Source organism: Anopheles darlingi, chromosome 2 (genome assembly GCF_943734745.1).
Source record: "Anopheles darlingi chromosome 2, idAnoDarlMG_H_01, whole genome shotgun sequence".
Taxonomy (NCBI): Eukaryota; Metazoa; Arthropoda; class Insecta; order Diptera; family Culicidae; genus Anopheles; species Anopheles darlingi.
Window position 1 is genome coordinate 16,242,092 of NC_064874.1, and position 18,967 is coordinate 16,261,058.

Genomic DNA, 18,967 nt, shown 5'->3' on the forward strand with positions numbered 1-18,967 from the left:
TCTGCAAAGTGCAAAAGTTTTCTTCTTTTCATCTTAACGAGCGGCTCCGAGGATCGAGAAGGGATATCCTTCTCCTAATATCTTCGCTCCAAAGGGGCTTGGAGCGAGGTGTTCAAAGGTGTCGCCTTGAGACGTGTGCTGGTGGTGGTGTAAATGAATGAGCTCGCTTGGAATGGAAGGAATTAAAACATTACTCTTTCTCGATGTGATGCAATCGTAATCCCACCTTCGCCCCATTCGATCTCGGTACCGATCTCTCCGGGACCCAATTTTGCAGTCCAATCCTCCAACCGGGAATGCTGTCTTCTGCGCTGCAATTTCCGAGCTGGGCCGGCACTTCTCGATGGTGGTTACACTACGTTACACACTTACAGTGCTTCCGCTACAGCCTTCTCTATCCAATTTCTCATCTTTCTCTCCTCTCTCTCTCTCTCTCTCTCTCTGTGTCTTACGCTTACAGACATGTTAATTAACGTCGGCAAATCGGTAGAATCAATTACTCGCTAAGACCGACCGCCGCCCACCATCCGGGCTCCGGTTAAGCCTTTGGGAGCAGCAGCTCCTCGTCCGAATCGAAGGAAGTCGAGGAAGGAAATCACTGTTGGCGCTGGATCCCCGGCCCTGAAAATCCCCGGCATTCGGTAAGTTATGGTATGCAGACAATGGTACTACTCCCACCGTCGTCGTCGTCGTCGTCGTCGTCATCTCCGACGTTAAGGGAGTTTCAATGATTTGCTTCGATCGGTATGCGAACCGGTATGGCCTTCGTGGGATGACGGAATTCCAAAGCCCTTCCCCGGGATCTATGGTTTTTGGAACAAAAGCGTTCGGTCTTATGGGAGATGTTCAGCAATGGAGGGGATTTCGAATATCCAAATGGATACAAGGTCGCAATCACTCCGATAAGATGCTTGGCTGCTTTTTTCTATAACCAGCCACTCGGATTCTATGCCTAATTGTATGGTTTCACTAGATAATTATCAAGCATTATAAAATAGAAAATGAACAAACTGCCAGATAGATTTGTGAAAATTATATATCTTTTTTATTGCTTTTCATAATATTTTGAAAATATCTAATACTGCATGTCACGAACTTTACTAAAGCTTGAAATGGGCTCTATAGCATAAAAATTTGGTGTTTATATCAGGTGTACAAATAGAAACTCGCCGTTTTTTCTCAAGATTTGAGGCTTTATTGTAAAAAACTCCTCACAAACTCATTCTTCAAAGTAATTGCCATAGTTAGCCACAACTTTTCCCTACAATTTGGGCAGCTTTTGAGTTCCTTGTGGGAAAAATTGTTCATCTTTCGACGCGATCCATGCATGGATCCAATTTTGGGTGTCCTCGAAAGAACGGAAGCGCTGCTCGGCCAGGTCATGCGTCATCGATCGGAAGAGATAGTAGTCTGATGAAGCGATGTCTGGAGAGTACAGCGGGGGGGATAGTATGTGCCATTTTAATGTTTCCAGGTATGTTTTCATGACTTCCGTCTTCGAAGCCGTTCGATGTCCCTCGGCTTCAAATCGTGCGGCACCCAGTATCCTAGTTTCTGGATCATTCCCAGGACTTTTAGCCGATGCGATATTGCTTGTTACGTCACGCACAATAAGTCTGCAAGTTCCTGTTGCGTTTGACAAGAATCTTCTTCCAGAAAAGTGTTCAATTAGGCATTTTCGAACTTTGTGGGACACTGCTTGTCTGGCACGTCATAATCGCCATTTTTGAACTTGCAAAACCACTCCCGACGCATTCTTTCACTAATGCAGGCTTCACCATAAACATTTACTATCATTCGATGCGCTTCAGCTGCATTTTTTTTAGTATGAAACACAAAAAGCAACACTTCCCGCAAATGGCACTTATTCGGCTGAAACTTCGCCATGTTCGCACATGAATAACTCAAAGCAGGGTGAAAATAAACAAACGAGATTTTGGAGAATTGTGAACAGATGCCCCAGCTGTAATTACCAGGGTTTTGCATATTTTTATCGATTAATTTGCAGCTGCTAGACTCGTTAAGGGAAAACGGCGAGTTTCTATTTGTACACCTAATACAATAATTTCAACATTTTAAGGTCACCAATCCTAACTAATTAGGCAGACCTAGCAAGCAAGCGATGAAGATTGTTGATTTCTCTTCATTCGTTTGATCTGTTACCACTTGTCCAGACAATATTATATTCGCAAAAAATGTATCATAGCCATAGAAACATTTCTAGAGAAAGATCTGTCACTTTTATTTACGGGTTTGAAACTGCACTGTCAAACCGGCTTGCTGCGATCTCGTTTTGTTAACGACAAAGGATAATAAAACGGTTGAAAATCGGAATAATTATGCAAATATGCTACGTCAACCAACGCGGCAGATGATAACGCTAATAGAGCAGCTGCTTTAAATAAAAACAGACTAATTGCCAGATTTCCATGGTTTTGACAAATTCAAGTTTCAAAATCTCACAGTGCACACGCTAGAAAATAAAAATTACCTGTTCGATCTAGTAGTCATTGAATCCAAATATTTTTACCACCTATTTTTCGACATGATTTCCATCCTCAGAACAATCGCGGTATTCTAAATGGAATTGAACATGACATTACAAACTATTTAGTGAACAAGGGATTCGATAGAGATGCAATTTGATTTTTTACGAGTAGCTTCGAGAACGTCTAAAGTGATTGTAACGATGTATTGAACTGTGTTCAGAACCTCGTTTAAGTATTTCCATAGATCTCGATACCATATTTCCCCCCCGGGGAATGAACTGATAGCGCTTCGTTGCTTCTAGTCTGAGAACATCTTCATCTGGCCGACCGACGAGACCGACACTCGATCTCAAACACGGCTCCTCAAACCCCAAAAACCATAATGTGTCTGGAATGGGCAATCTTTGCTTAAAGATCTGTTTGAATTACGGTATTTGAACAGAGGGTCAAACAGCCAGCAGCAAGGCGGGTAAGGGTAGGGAGAGGAGCTCTGCCATCGTATCGATAACGTAAATTAAACAAAAACCGGAGACGGAGCCGCCGAAGAGCCGACGAACCCGGCGAACAATCGGTAAACAGATGCAAAACGATTCGGGAAATCAGATTTGTCCGTGAGGTACGCGAATTCCCTCCCTCCGCCCCCCAGGCGGTGTCCGAGCAATCAATTATGATTGATAAAACCGACAACCTCCTCGTCGGGCAACCGGATACCGGCAGCAAACCGGAACGGAACAGGGGATGGAAAAGGGGATGATACCTGGTAAAATATGGAAATTCAATAAAGTGACAAAAGCGGTGCGGTTCTCCGCCAGCAATGGAGAAAAATCATGAACCGAGGGTAGGGAGTGGGGGGGGGGGACAACCACCGGCAACCGATCCGGTCACGGATGATCGGATCGGTTCCGGTCGATAGGCATCGCGGTTGCCATGCCATGAGACGCTCGTGAATTATGCTCGAGAGACCCCCGTTCCCGGGAAAAGTGGATCCCTCTTTTGTTTCTACTCCACTCAACCACACACACATACATACAGACACTTCCTTCGACTTCGAGTTCCGTGGCGAGCTTCGAGGGATCCGTATTCGGAGCGAGAAAAAGAGAAAGAAAAAGAGAAATAGAGAGAGAAAGAGAGAGAGTGAAAACCGCGAACGCTTGGGGAAAATCAAGAGGAAACTCGAACGTCAAGTGCTTCGAGCGTGCCCAAGGATGACCCAAGGTGAAATATAATGGAATTATATGCGGCCATGGCCATAGCCGGGACCGAGGTGGTCCGGGAACAGAATGCCGAATGAATTCCGGGGTTTTCCGGGCGTGGCGTGGCGTGGCGTCGACATCGTCGTTACACCGACAAGTCGCATGGAACCGACGACCGGATGAACGGCCAATGGGGTCGTTAAGTGGTTCGAGCTGGTCTCTTCTTCTTCTTCTTTTCCTTTTTCATGCGACGATCGCGACGTTCCGAAAAAAAACCCGTTTTGTGATCGGTGTGTTCCAAGTAGTGGAGCGGGAGCGGTCCTATTCGGCTCGCAATTTCCGGTATTCCAAGGAGGCCAAAGCCATCCCTCAAGGCCTACTTTCTAGGTGGTGAAAAGAGAGAGAGAGAGAGAGGAGACACGCAAAGGACGCAACATCATCAAGCCCGGTGGTGAGGACCGGAGGACAAATTTATTGAAAACGTTTATTGGTCTCTACAGACAGTGCACGAGAGAAAGAGAGAGCGAGAGAGGTGCACTAGTAAGCGAGCGAGAGCGCAACATGGATGACCAAAAAAGTAGCAATCTGGGCCTCGGGTTCCCGGGAATTGGAGCCCCTGACCGAGCCCCGAACTATGGGCACCCCAAAGGAAAGGAACGCTCCATTGTTTGTTGTTCGCTGCGATGCACAGCACCAGCACCTGGTTAGGTGGCCAGGTGGCCAGGTGGCCAGGTAAATCCTTGCCCGATGATAATCGGACACTGGAGAGCCTTTTGCTGGCAATTATAGACCGAAACACGGTGAACGGACGCCACGGTCTGCCGGACGGAGCAGCACTTTCGAGCGCCAATGGAGCGCGCTCGCGAAAGCAACCAACCTTCATCGCTGCTGTGTGCGGCCGTAAAACCATAAAACTAACATCCCTCCCCGAACCTCTTCCCACTGCTGAATGAGCTCCGTCCGAAAAAGGACAATAAAATAAACGACTCACGGTGGCCATTAGTTCCGGTGGCGCTAGTATCATAACACTGCAGTAAATGGCCGCATATCACTGCGTCTTTTGGCCCGAAGAGGAGAGGAGTGGAGAGGAGAGGCTGGAGAGTGGCTGGAGACGAAACTAGAGGCGAGATAGTGTGCACGGTTTCGGCATGATTGGTCATCCTTTTGTGAGTCACAAAGTAAGCGACGAGCAGGATCCCCTTTGGCCCTCGCGTTTTTGTTTTGGGGTGTGGCAATACAATCGAGAGACACCACCCTCCACCCCCATCCACCCCATCAGGGTTCCTTAATAGCTCGCTCCACTGTCGTCCTAATTCGTGACTACGGCAACCGGGCGGGGAAGGTCGTTCCGTTCGTTGTTCTTGCTGTTAAGCATAAGCTGGAACCGCGATTGCCGCACGAAATTAATCTCCAAGCGGCCATCATTTGCCGGGTGACCGGTGGTTGGTGTTTGGACCGTTCGAATGGATTGATAATGAAATGAGATAAAAAAAAAACGGAAAACTGGCCTCCCCTTTTTTGCGGCAAGTTAGTTTGCGGTGCTTCAGCCGCAGGAGTCCGCCGATCTGGAAATTGCAATTTTGTTTCGGGACAGTCAAAGTGCAAAAGTTTTGTTAATGAATTTCGCAATTTAAACCACTCAAGTGTGCCACGGTATCCCAGAGTTACCGGGACCGGCGACAAGTGCTTCCCAACGGGCTTCTCGGCTACTCGGGTTCAGGTACAATGTCCAAAAACAGAAAGAGAGAGAGATAGACAGAGCATACCATGAGCATGGCGACGTGGCGACGAAAACATGAAATTTATGACTGTTTTTAATGTTCTTCTCGCTCCATTGCTTCTATGCAAACACACACACACATACAGTGGCCGAGCACACATACGTGCTTCATGTCCCCATTTGGTCCAAAAATTGCATAGAGTGACCATCGGGAATAGAGAAAAAGAGAGACAGAGATAGAGAGAGAGAGAGCGACGCATTGATGCAGAATAGCAGCAATGGTGCTGAATAGCTCCACTTTGGCGTTAGATAGCGAGGCCATCCAAGGGCCATTGTCAAGGTAGAGGACACACATTCGATGGTGGATCGTAAAAATGACATCGGGACTACGCGACTACTCGACTCGCTCGCTCGCTCGGCTGGCTGGTCTGGATTTGACTGGCAACTGGCCCTGGATGTCAGTGGATCGATGCCAAATTGCTCAGTAATTGTGTTTATGAAAGTTTGCCCATCCCTTCGGTCACCTCCAATAGACACACACACACACACATCATCATCATCATCGCCGTCATCGGTATCGCCTTCACTGTCATACAAATAAATAAACCCTCCACTCGGGGCCCGGGTTCTGAGTCTCAAGGGATGGAATGCTGCAAAGGACAAACATTCTGGTGGAAAGTAATGCGTCCGACGTGGCGCCCGGGAAAAGTATTCACATTTTATGCGTCCGCTGCACCATGTGAAGTGCAATCATCAAACCAGGAGCAGCAGGACACTGCACACACACATTCAGGCGAGCGCGTCCTTGCTTTATGAACCCATTTTATTGCATTCCAAGCGCTGTGGCGGGCGCGCAACGACAACGGTTCATATTTATCGCAAATGTAAACCTGGCACCGTCGTCCTGCGGCGATGACGACGATGACGACGATGATAATGGGACGGTACGCGCCGGGAAAACAGCTCTTTTCCACTAGCATCCAATAATAGTTTTCCATTCGCTTTCCGTTCGTTCGTCCCGTCTCCGCAGTTCCTTTCTCCTTTCTGGGCCTGGAGTTGGAGGATGCAGCCCATGCATCGATCGCATCCTTAATACGGCCATTTGTAACCAAATGGCAGAACGGATGCAATCGAATGGTGCCGGCGGATGGTTTCCAAAGTTTGTGTCTCCGTGCAACAGACGTCTGCGGACGCGAACGGAGCGGAACAGAGCGGAGCGGTGCGGAGTGGCTTTTTATGAGCTTTTGCTTTCTTGTTCGGTTCGGGGAATTTGTGAAAGAGCTGCTCATTTTTTATTGGACAGAGAGAGCGAGAGAGAGAGAACGAGAATAGGGATTTGGATGATGCTAAATGGCGTGGATTACAACTGGCCGGACACAAAAGGCAGATAATGGGTGCAGCCCCCCGGTTTGGGATGACTTTGTGACAATTTGAAGACCATTAGGGAGCCACTGCTGCTGCTGCTGATCAGAGGAATAAGTAATCCGAACCACCCGGAACACAATCTCTATCGATGCCTTTTAATCACTTTGAAAGGATCCATTTTGCGGATTTCATCTCTCACATCTGTCATACGCTGTCTGTCGCCTGTCACTTGGATGTGCCAAATGACTCACTCATTTTCCAGAATAAATCCCGGCTACTTGATGACGGCATGAAAACTGCCTCAAATGGTCGGTTTTGTCTTGCTGGAAGCACCTGCTGGATCACGAGGAAAATCCCGAGGAAGATTAACATTCAATCAGAAAGGAATATTTCACTCACCATGTCGATCAGCACCATGACAAAATGCCGGACACAAACAAGAAGCTAGCCTCCACAGCCATCTTGAATAATACCTAGAACCTGCTACACTTATTGAAGCAAGCCGCTTATCTCCCATCAATTCACTTCGACTACATACTGTTGTCTGGCGGGGGAGGGTTGTTAATGGCCGGTCATGACGCTTCTTTTATCTCGGACAAGCGAACACGAAATCCGGATCCACTCGAAGCATCATTGCGCTGACGCATTAAATCCCACACCGGAATCGGTAATCTTCGCGATCTTCGCACCACCACCACCAACTGACCCCCCCAAATAGCAACGATTGCAGGCCACCATTTATGCTAATAACGCTCCCGATGCTAATGATATGCTTTTGTCGGTTGTCGGGGCACTGCAGTCGTAATTTAATTAGTTTTCACTTCCTGCGCTTGATTAATTCATTCTCCCAGTGGATCCGCGGTGGGGGCGTTATCAATCAGCAACTTCGCATGTCCGCTCCGCTCCGGTCCGTTGCCAAACGAAAAGCATTCTCCCAGAAACACACACACACGGGCGCGCGCGTGCCTTGGTATCGAGCCGTCATGCGCTATGACTTCATCAATTTCTAAGCTTCTTCTCAAGGGCTCCAGCTCATGGGAGCTAGCCGGGGCGCTGGATCCGGTCCTGAACCGACCGACCGACCGACCGGAGCAACGTCGAGAATGGCAAAAAGTCAAGAACGGTTTCGGTTACCACCACCACCACCATGACCACCGGAAATAAATCAATCCCGAGGCACACCGCATCCCTGGTAGCCATTTCTGCGCCTGGCCTGGCCTGGCCCAAGGACCATCAGGGAAAGCGCCAGCGGCTTTTCTTTGTTTTCTGGCTCTGGCGAGTCCCGGGCCCACGGTTTATTTATGTTTTTATTTGCGTTTCGTGTTATTCCACCAGCGGCTTTCCCCCCCGCTGGTGGGGGTTGGGGGTTTTATGCTCAATCATCGTTTGACTGCTCATCTTATGTCGATTGTCTGGGAGGTTTCTCTGCCACTTCGCTTGGAATATTTATCATTCCCGGCAACCGGCGAGTAGAAGCCCCCCTCCTAAATGCCGGCATAAGGAAAAGCGAAGAAATAACCCCCTCGATCTCTCGTTCGGTGGCCATACTCCCGGGAGCCTACCGGAAAGAATATTGGAAACGATTCCAGGCAGAACGAGTTATCACGAATAGCAGCAGCAGCAGCAGCAGCAGCAGAAGGTCCTGCGTAAAATGTAGCGCTTTTCAACCGCCTCGAAGCGAAGCTACCAAGTCATTCGCATCGTCCGTCCGTGGGTCTTGGCCGCGCGCTCGCGGCCATCGTAAGCCTGGAAAGACAAATATTTTTTCTTCTTCTTCGACCGCCGCTGTTTCGATCGATTCGGAATCGGTTTGTTTCACGAGGCCGGAGTCGAAGGATGACGATTCAATTCCACGCCTAACCGACGGGCCAACATGATAGAACAGACAAACAATGGGGCCTGTTGTGGTCATGCGGAGGATGAGAGCTTCCTTCCGGTTTGCGGAGTAGCAGCGAATGATAAATAAACCCAGCGAGATGCTGGTGGGATGATCGGAGGAGGACCGTCTATCCATCTAGTAGCCAGTGATTTGACTCCTTTCGTTAACAGAGGGCCTTCTAGGGGCCTTCGGGTTGTTCCGGGAACTATTGTTCAGGTTGATTTACATTTAAGCTCACCATCGCGAGACGTTTTCCGGTCCAATCGAAAGCGAAGCCGGAAGTGAGCGAACGAACGAGCAGCAGCAGCAGCAGCAGCAGCAGCAGAAGCTCTCCATACGGTCTCGAGTGCCGGGTTGATGCGTAATTGGAAGAGAATAAAGTGTAAATGAGCCGCCATATTTCAACGCCGGCATTGGCGCTGGTCCGGTCCGGGTTCCAGTTCCTCGCTTCGGGTTTTCGGTCCCGGACAGTGAAGACATTTCAAGTTCTATTACAATTTGATCGCGCTGCTGTAATACGATTATTTTCGACCGCTTTTTCCCTCACGGTGACCGTTCTTCTTGTCCGGAAGTGGCGCTCCGGTGACCTGCTTCTTGCAGCCGTTTGGTGGTTTGGGAGATTGAGCGGAACGTGGGTGTAACGAAAAAAAAAAAAACAGTGGCCACTGTGTCGGCGTATTATGCTCCGGGCAAAAACAGGACAGAAAAAGAATCCCCAGTTTCGTGTGGGCAAATCCACGGTGTGGCCACCACCACCACCACCCGGAGCGACTCGTTCACGAAAACGTCGAGCACCCAGCGCGCCAGAAAGGAGATTGGTGAAAAGTTAATTTTGTTCGCTCCAATTTTCCACGTTCCATCGTTTGTCTTCCACGAGTTCCACGAGTTGCCGAGCGGGGGAATAAAAGGTGAACCCTCCTCTTCATCCTTCCCATTTTCCTCCATCTTTTGTCATTGATCTGCGGACCATGCGGCGCTCACCGATTCTCGATTGGCGATTTCGATTTTCGGAAAATTTCATATTCGCTACGTTCTACATTGCAGACAGCATAGAAAACAACAGAAAAAAAGTGGGGAAAAACCCAAAGAACACCCACAATCCACTGTGTGCTGGGACTTCGCACACACACACGCAATGCTGTCGTTGGCCATTTCCGTTCCGTTCGCTTTTTTTCCATGACCACGCATTCTGCTGCGCGGTTATTACGCGGTTAAGTAGTACCACTTGATGGCGATGTCCTTTGCCCCGGCAGCAAATCCTGCGTCATCGCGGTGAAGCAGCGTTCACCAGCACCATATGCTCGGCATCCAAGCAACCAAGGCCCGAGTGGCGCCACCGAGTCTCGCAAACGGGAAATTACTTCGACAGTAAAGCCGCTGGCGCTGCGGTTGTCTGACTTTCTTCTAGCTTCGACTTTCGCAGCCCTTTTTCTTCCTTCTCCTCCTCTTTGTTTGCTTTCTATCATAGCTTCTTATCGTCTACACAATGTCGTAGTTCGTGTCCGTGTGTTTGTAACAAGCGCACTCCATTTGTCGCTATCGATGAGCGAAGAGGAAATGATGTAGCTGCTGGCATTAGCTTTCGGAAGCGGGAGCATAAACCGTTGGCAACGTGAAACCAACCTCTGGTGCAACGACGACGCCAAGGGACGCATGAAAAATCTGACACAATTTTACCGACCGCAACGTCAGCAGATCCGTCTGAACCTTACCCCATTAGACGTCTCGCCACAATTTGTGCCAGCTGAGGCGTAATGTTTTAAATACGGTTGGCTGGACATTGCATCAAGGGTAAATGATAAATAAATGACCACGAATGGTGCGTGCCCCACCACCACCTCTCATGCATTTATCGCTCGCACATGAAACAGCATTTCCACTTCGATCGCTTCGAAACATTGTTTTATGTGAAAGCGTTCGGGAAATTCAACTTAAATTAACGGTTCAAACAACTGTGAACTGTTGATTGGTGTGTGTGTGCGTGAGTGTAACGAGATTGTTCTGCGTAACAAAGGATTGTTCTGGGAGAAACCAACAACGGAAAAAAATACATTCACTCTCTCTCTCTCGCTTTGATAACAAACGGGGAAAACAACAAACACTTGACCATAATTGGCCTCATTAAAAGGACGGTATCGTTTGTGGGGAGTGCCACAGACACAGGCGCACCATTTGCAAAGCACTCGAATGTCGAGTGTAATCCCAGCTCCAAGCGCGAAGCGTCCCCGTTATTGACATTCCAATCCAGCCGTTCGAGTTTTCCGGTTCGATGCAGACACATTAATACGAGGCTTGTTTATCCTTTTTTTCCCAGCCCTTTAGTTCGGTTTGCGTTTTGATGTTTAATGCTGACGTTTTGCTCTTGTCTCGTTTTCATCGACAGATTAATCGTTAGTACAACCGGACTGCAGAGTAAACCCATAGACACAATGGCATCCACTATTACCGCTTATCGGCATCTCTCGCTGGCCCTGCTGGTGCTCTGCATCGTGACAAGTCCCACCGAAAGCCGGTACCGGGAAAAGGATGCCAAAAAAAGCAAAGGAGCGACGTTACAACAGCAGCAGCAACTGCAGCAGCATCACAATATGCCCCCGATGGTGATTCCTTCACCTCTGATGAACCTATGTTCGGGGGATCGCGAGATGAAGCTGGTATGTCACTGCTCACCGGATGATCCTCACGTTAAGGCACAGAAAGCGAACTGTTGGATCTTCAGTAAGGAGCTACCACGCAAGGACGCAAACTGGCTCGCCTTCCAGACGCAATCGACACTCGAGCAGCTCAAGATCACGGTACAGAAGATTGGCAACCTGGCGTACATACCGTCCGATGTGCTGCACACGCTCAAGTACCTCCGACAGTTGACGATCGAGTATGGCGTCATACCGGATCTGCAGAATTATGCGTTCGGTAATCTGACGGAGCTGCGTAACGTGACGCTTCACAAGAACCAGATCCGGTTGGTGCATCCGTTCGCGTTCGCTAACCATCCGCACCTGGAGGAGATCAATCTGGAGCGGAACGAGATCATTGAGCTGGATAAGGAAGCGTTGGTGCATTTGCCTACCTTGAGGAAGCTTAATCTTGATTTTAACAACCTGACGATGCTGCATGATGATGTGTTCGTTTTTTTGACGGCACTGGATGAGTTGAAGCTTGAGTCGAACCAGATCACCGTGCTGACGCGCGAGATTTTTAAGGGTTTGGGCAATCTACGGATACTGAAGCTGACGGCCAACAGTCTTAGCTTCATCGGTGATACGATCTTTGCGGAGTTGTGGAGTCTTCAGGAGCTGGATCTTGACCATAACCAGATAGAGGTATGAGATGCGCCAATCAGTGCGTGTGTTTCTCTCTCTCTCTCTCTCTCTCTATAGCTCTCTCTTCTCTCTCTCTCTCTCTCTCTATCTCGTACAGAAACTGTCAGCACGGGCGTTCGATGGACTGAACAATCTGCGGAAGCTGAACCTCGAGAACAATCGGTTGAAGCGGTTGGAGCGTGGCATCTTCACCGGTGTACCGGCGGTCCTTAACCTCAATCTCAACTCCAATCAGCTGGAAACGATTACCTACAACAACTTCCTGCCGCTGATGGACAACCTCGTCAACAGTACGGCCATCCTTCATCTCAAAGGTAAGCCGGAACCCCCTGGCCGGGTACGAACACGCCGCACAACCCAATTAGTCCCTCTGGTGGGTGGCAAAAGAGGGTCTTTTATTTTAGTGCCAGACCCGGAACTTGAAGACGCGCCGAACGAAAGAGGGCTACTTGGATTGAGTTGCTTCGTGGGTGATTGGGATTCATTTGAAGCTCACTGAGAATGGAAACTGGCCAATTGGGAGGGACTCCTTCTCAAGGGCACGCCAGTCCCTCGCAGCGACTGCAAAACTTGTACGACTTTAGCGTCAGCATCGGCGGCGGCCTTTGGGGTAGTTCTAGTCCAATCAGAAGCGCTCCCCGGAGAGAGCTTAACGGTGGGATGGCCGTGTTGTTGTTTGTTGGATAAAATTTTATCATCCTCACCTCCTCACCTATGCACCCTTCGTTTCACTTCAGTCGACAATCCAGTGAGGTTTTTGGAAACTGGAAATGGAGTTTTCCCGGAGAAAAGTTCTCCGGAACAATGCGCCACCCCCTATTGGAACTATTGTAGGGTGGTGTAGGGTGTGACCATGGTCTTTGTCAAGAGAGAGAGAGAAAGGCATAAAAAGCTAATGCTTAGTGCCCCAATCGATTGACCGAGCTACCGAGATAAGCCGGGAAAAGGTCGAGAGAGAACGCACTGTACGATTAAGGCACAGGGACCGGGGCACAGTTTCAGTTATTCAATTTTATTGCTTGCTCCTCCATCCACCCCGTATCCTTCTTCGTGAAAGGGTCTACGAACTCCGGTGACATTAGCAAACATAAGGTCACGTCACCCCCACCCCGGGGGTGAGGTGGTGGTCCGGTTAAAATTACCGGAACGCTTTGTGCTTCGGTCCTGGAGGCAATTAGAGACGGTGCTACGGTCCGGATAATTGGATTTGGGGGGCAGGGCAGTACAAGAAGCAAGAATTTTGCGGCAGCAATTGAAATGTATACTTTATGATGATGATGAAGACCCCAAACCACCTTCAGCTGTGTGTATGCGTGTGTGTGTTGTTTAATAATTTGAAAAATTCCATATTGTACTGCTGCACGATGGGAAGAGAATGTTATTAACCGTTAAGCTGTACGCACACGCAAGACACGAGATCTCGATGATTGCATATGCTAATAACAAGTAACCCTTAACCCCTCGGGGGATTCTATCTTTTTCTCTCTCACTCGTTCTCTCTCACTCGTTCTCTCTCTCTTTGTGCCCTCGGCTAAAGTAATTTATCGCTTGGAACCCCGTTTTTGTCCGGGCAGTAATTTATTTATTGAAGTTTTTCTTACTGCTTGATGATGCTTTTGCTGCCGCCGCCACAGGCAACAGACAGAACATCAAAGGGCATTTCAAGTGACCACCACACACACACACACACACACACATACACGCACCTCACAGATGACAGTATTCTCATTGGGATGTGCAGATCGAAAGCTCGAAGGATGGGACGAAAAAGAAAAAAACAAACAAACGAAAAACCAGCGATGGCACCGATGATGCAAATGATCCGAACAATTATAGACCGCTCACGGGCTCCGAAAGATGTATATTCATGTGGTGATGGTGATGGTGGTAGTGGCGAGGGGGAAAGTAATGCATAATTTGCAACTTCATTCATTCATTAAACACATTATTTGCAAGTCAACGGACGCCCCGGCCGTGGCAGGATGCCGTGGGTCAAGCGCGGTGGTCACGATCATGGAATACAAACACACAACATACACACGTATGCACACATACTGTGTTAATATTATAAATTGGCGGCAGCGAAAGCGAGCGAAAGAGAGGAAGAGAGAGAGCAAAAAAGGGTGGTTCTGATGTGTAATTATATTTTTTTAATTAACAAACATAACACTTTTGCCTCTGGACCCTCAAAAAGGCAGATGCTTGATCACTTTTTGAAACACATCAGTCTCACCACGCACAAGCACAGTATGGACCGTTGGACGTTGAAATGGGTTGCAGCGGCCATCGTGAATTGAAAACTTTTCCGGTGGTGGAACCGGTGTCAGGCTCGTAAAGGACTCGCGTACCGTAAAGGCCTTGGTACATCAATCACAATTACCCGGGAACCTCGGGTGATGATCTACCGTTGAACGTTTCCAATGGACGCCCCATGGACTGTCACTTTTACTGGACAGACCGACAGATGGGACCGACCGGCCTCATGCCTTGCGATGGTGTGTCTCTATCCAAAAGTGATGCCGTAGTGATGCCGAGGTCACTACCAACCTACAACGGGGCCCCCAAAAATGGCTAAACAGGGTAGAAACCAGAGTAATCGGACACAAGGAAATGAACAAAATCCCAAAAAATACGGGGCGGGGAAAAACGATGAATTCACATCCCCCAAAAACTGCCATCAATCATCGTATTCATTAGCTCTGGTTGCCCCCGTCTCTCGCTCTCTGTCTCTCTTTCTCTCTCTTTCTTTATCTCTCCCGGGGTCCCAATGCCCAGTCCCGTAGGACATACTTTCGGAGTTCATTTAAATTTTCATTAGCCGTAAAAGCTAAATAAACTTTCGGGTCCCCTTCCACCACCTTGGAAGTCGCCTACACTACGGTTCCGGATGCTTGCTGTTGTTGTTGTTGTTGTTGTTGTTGTTGATGGTTGCAACCGTAAAATGTAGGCTAGGTCACCTGAAAAAAGACGAAGACGAAGACGAAAGGTGCCCTCATGGGAGAAAGAGGTTTAGAGCTTTCCGAGGTCCCCGAGGTGCGGTGCGGACAGGTGAAAAGTTGTTCTACCTCTGTAGATAGGTACGGACCTCAGTCCTCAGTTCGCTCCAGCACCAGCTCCACGGCTTCTGCTTCTGCTAATGATGATTTACGTCAAGTGTGAAGCGTCTTGTTGTGATGAAGCAACCTCTGCAGCAGTTTCCTTCAGTTTCCCCGCCACAATCCGCTTTGACAAGCGATTGAAGTATCGGTTAAGGAGACGACAGCAGGCTACCGAGGCAGCAACCATTAATGCCCGACATTGTTCGGTCATTACACGGCGCCAGCGGCGCGGCGCGGGGCAGAATGTTGTCGGGATTTGTTGGGAAATTAGTGCCTCCCTGCCTGCCAGCGTGGCCATTATGTGGTCGCGGTCGACTTAAATCAATCATTTTATGAGCACCCCTCTGGAAGTCTGGAAGTCCCCCTGAAGAAACTCCTGGCTGGCCGGGGGAGGTAGTTAAAAACTTGGTCCGTACTTGGACGGCCCCTAGCCTGGCCGAGAGTCAATTTAACTTCTGCACTTTCGCGTTGCACCCGACGACAAGAGTGATGGTAAGCGATTGAGCGAAAATTATCTGAAGCCCCTCTTCCACGGAGTTGCGGAACTCGCTCGTTGAAGTCGCCACCATCTGCGCCACACACACACAAACTTCGATTGAAAGTTGCAGCGGAAGGGTTTGTTCCAGGGATTTATTGATGGATTACCGAACTGACACCTTCCAGCGGGTGGAGAGCGCAAAGGAGTTTTTGGCTTCGTGCGCACAAACTGCAACACTTCTGCCAACAAATTCCTGCTGCGGGAAGGCGCGAAAAATGTTGCGAAAGTAGCTATTTTCGCCTCCGACCTAGATCCTCGGGCGGTCGGTATTTTGACTTTCGCAGACGCTTCAATCATGGGCCGTGGTTCGAGAGCCGTCGCTCAAAAGTGCGCGCGGTCGTGAGTCGAATGCCGTTGGTCCACGTCAGCTTTCGGGACCGGGCCTGGAGCGCGTATGCGGCAAACCTGTCAAGGGGCTGTCAAGAAGTTGGCTAACAGAAGTTGTTGGTCTGCCGCACGGCGCTCCCCAAAAACCTGGTGCACGAACGCCTTTCGGTGGAGCCGTTGCGTCGATGCCGACGATGTTTGTCGGTTTATCTTTTATTCAGACGCGAAGGCGGTTGCTAGTGTTTTGAGTGGTTTGCGTGCGTGGCTCGGACGAACTTCAATAGAACTTCCACTCCCTGTGAACATCTCAGAGCGTACGGAGGTAGGAAATGAATTTTAGAGCCCAGCAATAACTTTAAAACTGTTTCGGTGACTGTTGGTTTTCAACGCAACGTTTGCAAAGTCGAGGTCGAGGAAATGGCATTACCCTCTATTCCTCTGGGTGTACAGGGTAGAACTTCTGGCACGCTGGATGAAGTAGCCACTTCGAAGCTGAGTTTATGAGTTGAGATGAAGTGAGTGAGTGCGTTCTATTTTGACAGGTTGACAAGTCAAAATTCGGTCTCGATAGTCGGCTACACCCTGTACGCTACTGTCACTGACAGCGCCCGGAGTACTAGATCATTCGAAAGTATATGCCGACATGTTGCCATCTGTTGTTGACGGCTCCGTACTCAAGGACACGACGAAGCTGAAGACGAACCGGAAGAGTTGAATACAATACTCACATGCAAATTAAAGCGACTAACACATCATTTCCGCTCTCTCTTTCTCGCCTTCTTGCCCAACCAGACAACCGGTTCATCTGTGACTGTCGGCTGCTGTGGTTGTTCGATCTGCGCAACAGCACCAAGAACGATGTGCTACGGCAGGCACTGCAGCAGATCGAGTGTTTGCACGACTTCAAGGGAATTTCCCTCATCTACGGTGGTCCAGCGCTACCGCCAGCACCACCGAACCAGCTGCTACCGAACCATCTGAAGGACTACGGCCGTGGACCGGCGCACGAGCTGATCATCGATCACGACTACTACGACGAGACGGGCGGCCATCATCGGCCACCGAAACCCAGTGTGGCCATCCAGAAGAAGTTCAGTTCGGCCCGATCGGCAGGTGATGCAACAGGTGGTGGTGCCGGTACCGGTGTCGGTGCTGCTGCCGATGGTGACAAGGCAACTGACGCTGGTCTGCAGACGGTGAAGCTGATGAGCTTGAGGAAAGACACGATCCTGCCCTGTCCCAAGGAGCTCGACGAACCGACCGAACTGCCACTGTCGCGAGAATCCATCGGACTCGATATGGGTTGGCGATCGTCGGTGACGGCCACGAGTGCCGCCGGGCTGGACCGGTTTCCTGGCTGGATGATCGTGGTTCTACTTCTCGGACGGCTGGCGGTATGTTAGTGGTGTTACTCCCGGTTATTTCTGGTGCGCTCTTGTGTTGCTCTCTCTCTTGTTGGCTCCCTCTACACGCTGGTTCCGTTTTGGGCAAAAGTCCGACAGTGAAACATCTGATCAGTGGATTGTAGTAAGGTACTAACACTCGCTATTCCGTTTCCAACCGCGTTATCATTAGGTTTCCCCTTTTTTCCTTTCCTCGTGATCGTGAACCAACCCTGAGCTGTTGGAGTTGGAGTAGCACAAGGCTAGCGCCCGAGCCCGAGCCCGGTTGAGCCCGGGGCCGGGTTGATTGTAAATAATTATCATTTATCAATGATCGCGTGAACGATGAATGGGTGAGTTCCGACTGCCGGGCGAACAAAGGAAATTCAAAGTAGATAAATAAAATCATCTAGAAGGAAAAACGAATTTACAAAAAAATAGACAAAAAAAAAACAACATACAAAATGGCACTCAGCAAGCAGCATATGAGCGAGATGCGTAGGAGAGAGTGGGTGTGTGTGTGTGTCAAAAGCCCCCCCGTCCTTTCCCACAATTTACCGCTAGGTTTAGGGTGGTCCAGCTCACCAGAAGCGCCCTCAAAGCATTTGGGCAAAGCATGTAAATAGACACAACTCTGTGCGTGTGTGAGTGAAAAAAGGGAAAAAGGAAACAGCAGCACACAAAGCTCTCAGCACAATGAAACTGTTCGATTGACCAGATGCCATCATTGGCACACGTACACACACGCAAGGACACATACAACCACATCAACAACTACTCGATGTAAATATCAACCGGAACGAGCGGCAGCCGCAGGAGCAAAGGGATGCAATCCACTCTATCCACGTTGTCCACTCAATCATTCATGTGCTGCGTCCATTTGTTCATGTGCTGCGTCCAACACTTTTGCGCTGACCATCGACACAACAGCTTCGTGGTAAACCGTTGGTGCAACCATTTTTACAATCCTACTCTAAAGCACCAACCAACAACCAGCTTCAAGGAAGGATTTTGTCGCGTGAGCTCGCTCCCGGCCAAGATGTGATTATCAGTAAAGTGCCGAAGGAATGGGTAGGACTTTTTTATCGTTCTGCCTCCGTAAACCCGGCAAATGGTTTATGCTTTTCTCGAAGCTTTCTTCTGTACTCCGGTAGGGACGATGCATTAGCATTCCAGCGTCGTAGCCATTTGGCTGTTTAACATCATTTTACATTTTCTCTTCCCCCCCTTTTTTGGAAGGGGCTGTTTAAAACACCTCTTTCCACCCCTTGACAAGGGTGCAACGACAAGAAACAACTCCGGTGTTCCTTGTGGCTTGTTCGAGCGAAGCAACTTTTGATTTTCCAGCAAATCGTTAGCTAAGCTATTTGATTAATTAAACACACATGGCACGTGCGCCCCGACGAAATGTGAAGGGAGGTGCCGGAAGTGCCTCTTTGGCAGCTCATCAACCCGTGCTCACACCCACCCGGCCTTGAGTTCGCGCGATATGAAATTAACTTTTTTTCCCCGGGTACGGGTACGACCGTTAACCCATGTTTTGTATCCCATGTTGCTAAGGGTTGGAAAAACCCATTTCCATACTTCACCCCCTTTTCCCGGGCACCGACAACATGAATCATGTCATCAAAAACCGTAATTTACATGCGCACC

The 18,967-nt window shown here is 49.2% G+C and overlaps 1 protein-coding gene across 3 annotated transcripts in view; it reads left to right on the forward strand.

Annotated features, from left to right (window-relative positions):
- LOC125950992 (connectin-like) overlaps positions 1-18,188 on the forward strand; it is a 77,425-nt gene extending 59,237 nt beyond the window's left edge. For 2 of the 3 annotated variants that reach the window (XM_049679451.1, XM_049679450.1), the window contains 4 exons: positions 461-641; positions 11,030-11,969; positions 12,067-12,283; positions 16,725-18,188. In XM_049679451.1, coding sequence (XP_049535408.1) covers positions 11,076-11,969; positions 12,067-12,283; positions 16,725-17,335 — 1,722 coding nt within the window. In that variant the 5' untranslated portion in view covers positions 461-641; positions 11,030-11,075 and the 3' untranslated portion in view covers positions 17,336-18,188. The remainder of the gene's footprint in view (positions 1-460; positions 642-11,029; positions 11,970-12,066; positions 12,284-16,724) is intronic. The other variant, XM_049679452.1, reaches the window with a different exon arrangement.
- Positions 18,189-18,967: the final 779 nt, after the last annotated feature.